The sequence below is a fragment of the Seriola lalandi genome, unplaced genomic scaffold (genome assembly GCF_002814215.2).
Source record: "Seriola lalandi dorsalis isolate HSWRI2012SDOR001 ecotype SW California unplaced genomic scaffold, Sedor1 jcf7180002054478, whole genome shotgun sequence".
Classification (NCBI taxonomy): Eukaryota; Metazoa; Chordata; class Actinopteri; order Carangiformes; family Carangidae; genus Seriola; species Seriola lalandi.
Window position 1 is genome coordinate 351,977 of NW_019525031.1, and position 8,086 is coordinate 360,062.

The 8,086-nt window shown below is 42.2% G+C and overlaps 1 protein-coding gene across 9 annotated transcripts in view; it reads left to right on the forward strand.

Moving 5' to 3' along the window:
* ppfia1 (PTPRF interacting protein alpha 1) overlaps nt 1–7,561 on the forward strand; it is a 41,405-nt gene extending 33,844 nt beyond the window's left edge. For 2 of the 9 annotated variants that reach the window (XM_023412394.2, XM_087175637.1), the window contains 11 exons: nt 183–194; nt 1,332–1,413; nt 1,503–1,703; nt 2,006–2,068; nt 3,111–3,137; nt 4,884–5,059; nt 5,251–5,348; nt 5,952–6,127; nt 6,306–6,374; nt 6,495–6,663; nt 7,131–7,561. In XM_023412394.2, the coding sequence (XP_023268162.1) occupies nt 183–194; nt 1,332–1,413; nt 1,503–1,703; nt 2,006–2,068; nt 3,111–3,137; nt 4,884–5,059; nt 5,251–5,348; nt 5,952–6,127; nt 6,306–6,374; nt 6,495–6,663; nt 7,131–7,192 (1,135 nt within the window). In that variant the 3' untranslated portion in view covers nt 7,193–7,561. Of the gene's footprint in view, nt 1–182; nt 195–1,331; nt 1,414–1,502; nt 1,704–2,005; nt 2,069–3,110; nt 3,138–4,883; nt 5,060–5,250; nt 5,349–5,951; nt 6,128–6,305; nt 6,375–6,494; nt 6,664–6,856; nt 6,922–7,108 lie in introns of all 9 variants that reach the window. The other 7 variants (XM_087175634.1, XM_087175635.1, XM_023412406.2 and 4 more) reach the window with 7 other exon arrangements.
* Nucleotides 7,562–8,086: the final 525 nt, after the last annotated feature.

The window sequence follows — 8,086 nt, forward strand, 5'->3', positions numbered from 1 at the left end:
AAAAAAAAAAAAGATTTTTATGTTTTTTCCTTCGCTCTTACTTTTGTGAAACGTTTTGCCAACACCATAAATGTTGTTTTGCTTCCATGTAGCTCTTAAATTAGCATCAATTCTTTCTCTTTATTGTTTTGCCAACCTCCCTCTTTTTTTTTTTTACCATCCCCTTCTCATTCCATGTGTAGTCCAAAGACAGGGTAAGTTGGTTCATATTGCTCTTGCTTTGCCTTTTATCTTTCTTCCTTCACTCGGCTTCACGTTGACCTCACCAATAACTGAGGACCCCGAACAAATGTCCCTCTGAGTGTCTGATGGCTTTTCCACGCTGCTCTTTGCCCTGCTTTCCACAGAGGAGCTTAACTAACAGGAATGTGTGTGTGCTGATTTTTAGTGAGTGGCAAATTTTCCTTCCCGGAGCATGAAGTTCTGCACTACAACTACAGGAAAGATACTTAATGGAAGAATTCAACCTAATAGTTTAGTTTTTGTCCATAAGTTTGAAAACGTCAGACAACACACTTCAGCAGAATCAGTGTGTTGTTGCTAATTGAAGCAGCAACAACATTGTTTTGACCATCTGTTAATCTTTTTATAAAGGCAGATCTGCCAAACACAGGATGGGTGTCCCACAGCCCCATCCAGTGGCCAACCACAGTAGTTTTCCTCATTTTACAGCATCAGCTAAATTCATTTGTTTCCATGGTAATGAACCTCCAAACATCCCCACAAACCTCCCGGACTAATGTCTCTGTTCCTTTATTACAAACTGAGAATGTGCATGAAAGCAACGAACGACATGTAGAAAGCTACTGCAAGAGTTTCTCTGTCCTTCCCTCCGTGCATGTCATAGCACCTGCAGTTGTAGAGGAATGCGTCCGTACTGTGGACTTTGTAAGTGGACTCTCAAAGCACTGGTTCTGGGAGAAAACCTAACTGACTAATAAAGTCCCTCGGTCCTGAAGCCCCTGGCTGTGACCCAAAGTCATCTCCCGGCGGCTGAACCAAAGACCCATCTGGTTGCACCTGGGCAGTTCAGGCTTGAAAAAGGCAGAGGAGGTTTTAAATTTCTGTCGAAGGTTTTCCAGATGAGTTCGTCTCTGAGTCTTCTTGGGTGTCAATCTCTGTTTTCTCTCAAACTCCTGCTCTCTGCTCTGACTGTGCATGTCGGTCGGCGTCTTGCGGTTTGTGTACGTGTGTGTTCAAAAGGTGGATTTGGTCCAGTGCATATTGGGAGTTTATGGCGGGCTCTGTGGATTTGGGGGTGTGGCTACCGTTTGGGTTTTTGGGCAAAGTCTTAGTGCGTATCGGCTTTAATTTTTAATTTTGTGTCTCAGGCATGAACTACTGGAGGAGGCTCGGCGGCAGGGCCTGCCGTTCGCCCAGTGGGACGGACCGACTGTTGTGGTTTGGTTGGAGGTACGACACAGACGCAGCTGATCTGAAACTAGTAAAATATCTGTTATTGATCTATTATTCACTGGTTGCACCGTCTCTCCTCTGAGCAGCTGTGGGTGGGGATGCCAGCCTGGTACGTGGCGGCGTGTCGTGCCAACGTGAAGAGCGGAGCCATCATGTCGGCGCTGTCGGACACGGAGATCCAACGGGAGATCGGAATCAGTAACCCGTTACACCGTTTGAAGCTCCGCCTGGCCATCCAGGAAATCATGTCTCTGACCAGCCCCTCTGCCCCGCCCACCTCAAGAACGGTATCTATCTGTGTTCACGTTCACGAAACACGCACACGTAGCTGTTTATCTCCTCAATACAGACACTGCAGAGGCTCTTATCACCTGTTTGAGCATGCATTAACATTTAACCAATTTTATATTTAACATTTACTAATGAGGGGATCAAATTGTTGCTTCATTCTTTTGCTAACAACGATAACGACAAATGAACGAGCACTTCTTGATTTTCTCTCTCCATCCCATTCTCTTGTCTGTCCTCAATCGCTCCTCCCTCCTTGCGCTCTTCTCTCACCTGTGATTGGGGGGTGTCACATGATCAGACCACAGGAAATGTTTGGGTCACTCACGAAGAAATGGAAAGTTTGGCAGCCACGCCTCCCACGGTTAGTCTGTCCTGATTGGCTCGACAGCGGTGGCTCCTCGCGTCTGTGGGGACAGTCGAGGCTCGTTCCAAGTTTCCTTAAGGACAGTCAGACCTCACTCATTGACCACATATATGTATATAATAACATTACACATGTTGTTGTTGATCACTTCAGTATTTATCTAAAATATTACATAGCACAAAATCTGACTCACAAGGAAACTTGGAAAAAGTCTTATTGTGATTTTTCTGTCCTAGTTGGTCTCTTGCTTTAGGCTTTGTAAACCGTGTGTGTGTGTGTGTGTGTGTGTGTGTGCACGATTACATCAGCTAGTGTTTTGTGTGTTTGTGTGTTAGCTGTGTAGTTGGTTTAAAACAGCTGTTTCTAAAGGTTCGTTTTGTTTTGTTGACAGTTTGATGTTTGAAACAGTCAGAACATCGCATCAGAAATAGAGAAGAACTCCCTCACACTGCCATCTTTATGTCCTTATTTTATTCTGTAGATCTAACACTACCACGTACTAGGTCTGGGCAAGCTTCTTTTTTAAATCTCTCATTGTACCAGGGTGTACATTTTTTCTCAGCATTGGATTTTTGCGTCAATGTGATGCAGTAATCTGATTTTTTTTTTTTTCAATTTGTCAAAAAACTGACAAAGTTTCACAGTTTGTAGAACAGAATAGAGAGAGTCTTGTACACAATGATCTTCGGAGCGTTCCTCCTGATCAGTGCAAACAATAAAAACAAGAAGAAGAAACACAAAAGGAAACAATGAGGATCTCGCACTTAGAATATGAAAGAAAAAGTTCTTTGGGTAGTTACATTTATCTGTTTATCAAAATCTAAATGAAACACCAGTAACAACTTCATCCATATACACACTCCCACAGTGATAATGTTTTTATTTCCTCTTTATTAATTATTAATTTGTGTGTTGTTCTGTTACTGTGAATGATATTTTCCACATGAAGCTGCTCTAACCTCCCAGCACTGCTGCATCACTAACCCCCCGCCTGTCTTCTCTTCTCACCATGCTGTCACTCTAACCATGCTAACACCAGGAGGATGACGAGGGCAGCTGGGCCCAGGTTTGCACACGCCCCCCCCCCCCCAAAAAAAAAACACCTGCTCACCTTCTGACTCTTCTGTTCTTAACACCAGCTTTTACTCAGTTTATTCTTTTTTAAAAATAACCTCTCACAGTAGATGTCACAGTTTTCCCTCTGTATTTATTTCCAGATGTTTTTCACTAAGTTTGCTTCCACACTGAACACGTTTGGTGGTTTTATTTTGGTTTATTTGTCCAGTAGAAACTACAGTGAATACTGACCTGAAGTACTGGACCTCTGTTCTCTTTGAATAAGACCGTCATGCTGTTTGGAATATGTCATCTAAAACATCTGTAGGAAAAAACTGCAAAAGGACAAACAGTAGTATGAGCAAAGATAACCTCTCCTTGTGATTATTAGTATTAATCAAAATGTATACCTTTTAATATGGTTTAATTAAAGTGACTGCAAAATAAATAAAACCCCATAATTCTAATTGAAATAAGCCAATGAGCCAATCTGTGGAGGGGGGGATTCGAACCATCTTAAGAACGGCAGGGGAAGGACAAAGCAAAGGTGATCTCCTAAAGATCATGTTGGCAGCAAATAAAAAAGCCATTACAAAATACTGGCTTCAGAAAAACTGTCCCTCTGCTGGACTCTTTATCAGTATTGTGAAACATCTGCATCTTCTAGAACGACTGAGTCCGAACGACTCCAAAAAGAACCGGGAGAAAAACGATGTGAAACATGGTGTTTATTTATAAAAATATAAGTGTTGCATGTGACGTGATCTTAGCCACTAGAGACGCTACATATTCTCAAACTGCACCGTGTTATTTGTTCTTTACCCCCCGTTCAGTCTGATCATGTATTTTAGAGTTCCAGTTGCATCTTATTCTTCTGTGATCAATTATTTATTGCATAAAAAAAAAGGAAGTAACAACACAGTGGATGTTAGTGGAGGGACGAAGCATGTGCAAATTATAGTAAGTCGAGTGTGCTAGTATATCGAGAAAAAACTACAGAATAAATATAATAATAATAATAATAATAATAATAATTACAAAATATGAACAAACAACAAGAAAAAAGAGAGAAGAGGAAAAAGAAGATGATAAATTATATAAATCCCATTCCCCACCCCTCATCACTAAGATTATTGGTCAATTTCACTTGTTTCATACCATTGAAATATCAGATCTGAAGATCATTTTACTGCTGTACATTTCAGTAGCAGCTCGACAGTCTCCTCTAGTGGTCGTCTGGGTGAAGTGCAGGGACGAGGTTTGAGAAGGAAACCTGTGGTGACGAGTTCGTCAGGTTTCCTGTGTGAAAACCACAGAGTCAGAGGAGTTCACCAACAGCCCTGCAGACAGTAAAAATAACAACCATAGAACATAGAAAACAACAAGTAACAGGTCAAATAAATGAAGGACTACTTGTGTGATAATTACATGTCTAATCAACAGTCTCATTAGGATCCGGCAGGTCAGTGTTGAAGGCTGAAGTCACATTTTTATTTTACATTTTCTGTTATAATCATCCATTATGACGTCATCGTCCTTTATGATCGTACAGAGAAATCAGTGAACAAATGATCTGTGTTCATGTCGGAATAAATACCTGAACAACAAATCAACAAATGACAAAATATAGTTTTCAATACCCTGGAGTAGTTAATTAGTTTCTTACATGTAAACAACACGTTCCACCTTTTCAACACACACACACACACACACACACACACACACACTCGTTAAGCCCTCTCTCCTCTGACCGCAGACGTTGGCGTACGGAGACATGAACCACGAGTGGATCGGTAACGAGTGGCTGCCGAGTCTGGGTCTGCCTCAGTACCGCTCCTACTTCATGGAGTCCCTGGTGGACGCCCGCATGCTGGACCACCTGACCAAGAAGGACCTCAGGGGACAGCTGAAGATGGTGGACAGCTTCCACAGGTAAAACGCACCAACACCTGTGAGCGTCTGATTATTGAGCTCCGTTTGTTTTTTACAAAATTCACTTAAAACATGTGACAGGCCAATGCTGGAGCGCTAATGTAAGAGAAAGAATGTGCATCAGTGTAACTATAGTAACGGTTTCCACGGTAACGACAACAGAGAACTGTGTGTGTGTGTCGCTGCAACAGGAACAGTTTTCAGTGTGGAGTGATGTGTCTGAGGAGACTCAACTACGACAGGAAGGAGCTGGAGAGGAAAAGAGAGGAGTGTCAGCTGGAGCTGAAAGGTGACGGACAGATTCACTATATATATATATATATATTATATATAACACACTCACAGCCAGAGGTTATAACACTTCTTTAGTTTTTATTTTTATTATTATAATTTGTTTTTGAAGCAGGTTTCGTTCAGCTCTTATTTTTTTAAATGATCCGTTTTTGTTTTTATTAGTTTCAGTGTTAGTTGAGTTTTTTTGTATAATGGGGTTTTTGTCAGTGTTGGATTCAAACGTTTTCAAACTAAATAAATCAGATAGATAGATTAGATGAGCCACCTGTGAACCGTGTAGCTGCAGCTCTAGGTCACATGTACTGTTGGTTCACTGACAGCCAATCAGCTGTGAGATACTGCTCCACCCCACAGTTAAAGGACATGGAAGAAAGATTTCATAATATTCAGTTCATGTATGAAATAAACAAAAAGGAAAATTAAAGACTTTTTATTAAGCTTCGTTTTTATTTTTATTTCAGTTAATAAAAATGTTTTTTCACCTCTAGCTTTCGTTATTTTGTTAGTTTGAGTTCAGTTGTTTATCTCTTTAACTGAAGCTCTAACTCACAATGTCATGATTCATCTTCTGTGAATGAATTTTTATCCGTGACTCCAGACGTCCTGGTGTGGAGCAACGAGCGCGTGATCAGCTGGGTTCAGGCCATCGGACTGAAGGAGTACAGTGGAAACCTTTATGAGAGCGGCGTCCACGGGGCGCTGCTCGCCCTGGACGAAACCTTCGATCACAACACCCTGGCTCTGCTGCTGCAGATCCCCACACAGAACACACAGGTACACACACACACACACACACACACACACACACACAATAGTCTTGTTTAACATCAGCTGAATGTAGAAATGGTTTGTGATCTGTTGGCTGCAGAGTCCGTCAGTCTCTACTGTCGAGTCAGAGTTACATGGATCATTTGGATTCTGACCTTTTCCTGCTCTTCTCTCTCTTTTCTAGGCGAGAGCGACTCTAGAGCGTGAATACAACAGTCTGCTGGCCATGGGCACAGACAGGAGAATGGAAGAGGTGACACACACACACACACACACACACACACACACACACACACACACACACACACAGTGACAACACCACAGATGAGAAATAATGTGTGAAAATAACTTTCTCTCTCAACCTCTCGTCAAGGACGACGATAAGAACTTCCGCCGAGCTCCATCATGGAGGAAGAAGTTCAGGCCCAAAGACATGAGGGGGGGGTCGCTCGGCGCCTCGGACACGCTCCCCGCCAACTTCAGAGTGACCAGCAGCAGCGCCGCGTCTCCCTCCACACAGCCAAAGAGGAGCCCGATGGACGGTAAGCAGAGGGAGGAGTGGTAGACGAGTGTGTGTGTGTGTGTTTGTGCACGTCATTGACCTTTGACCTCTGATGAGCTGTGACTCCTCGTGAACTCGAACTTCTTCTCTTCTTTGCTGCTTTGCTGTTTGTTGACGATGCTGTGACTAACGGCATGTCTCTGCATGTGATTTCTGTCACCATGGAAACACAGGAAGTCAGTCTATACAGAGGCTGGACACGGCCACAGTCAGGACCTACTCTTGTTAACACACAACGGTAAGATCGCCACCTCCAGGCAGACGGCAGCTTTCTTCTCCCACAATTCTCGGCTCTAATAACGCACGTGTTACGCCTTCTCCTCTCTCTCTCTCTCTCCTCCCCCCCTCCTCCCTCCACCCATTCCTCTGCTTCCGCCCTGCTTCCTCCCTCTCGTGTCCGTTCATCTCTCTCTTCCCCGTCTCAGTTTATCCTCATTATTTCTATAGGTAACCGCTGGTCAGAGGATGAAGGGGAATTTCCCGCATTCAAGACCCGGATGATGAACTGAAATCACTTTCAAGGACACTAAAAAGATGTTTGTTATTTTGTTTTGTTGTCGTCACAGAGACAGACCTTACTCACCGATCTCAGTGTCCCTCGAGGAAACGTTCTAGATTTATTATTTGTCATATTTATGTAAACCAATGGGACATTTAATTGATTTTAGAATTACTATGTAATCCCTTTCTTTTGCTTCTATCCCCTTAATCCTCCCACTTTTTAAAAGAGTAAACATTTCTCCACTGTGCCCATATTAAGCTCAGCTCTCAGATGTATGTAACTGAATGTTTCCATTATCTGGAGTTTGTATATTTCTACCAACAGACATTTTATCTAATCTTTTTTTTATAATCCTGATTCTATTGACCAGATGTATGTTTTTTTTTTTTTTTTCCTCTTTGATTTGAATTCTAATCATTGAATTTATGCTTAAGTGACTTTAATATGTGATATAACTTAATTCATATCCTCTGCCCTTTTTAACTGTTGTAAGTTTTTGTAGCTTCTTACCTGTGATTGTGTGTAAATGCAGCTCTTAGGTCAGTGGATGTGTGAATATCAGACAAATTGCTGGAGTTGTCGGACTGTTTCACAGACTGCTCGACACTGTGAGTCGTCCGTCACCTGTAAGATAACTGCTGGCAACCCAGGTGATGGTGACGACAGATATCATGTGAAACACACACTAGATTTTCCTTTTCTTTTCTTTTATTTTCCATATCTGCGAAACCAAAATGAAACTCTTGAATTTAAGAATTAAAGCCATATCACAGTAGCGTTAAAAAATAAAATAAAAAGAATAAAAAAACAGGGCTACGTTCGGATGCAAGTGAAAACAGAATTCCAGGTTCTCTCTCGTTGACCTTGCATGCGGAAGCTTACTCCACTTTATCCCCACCCC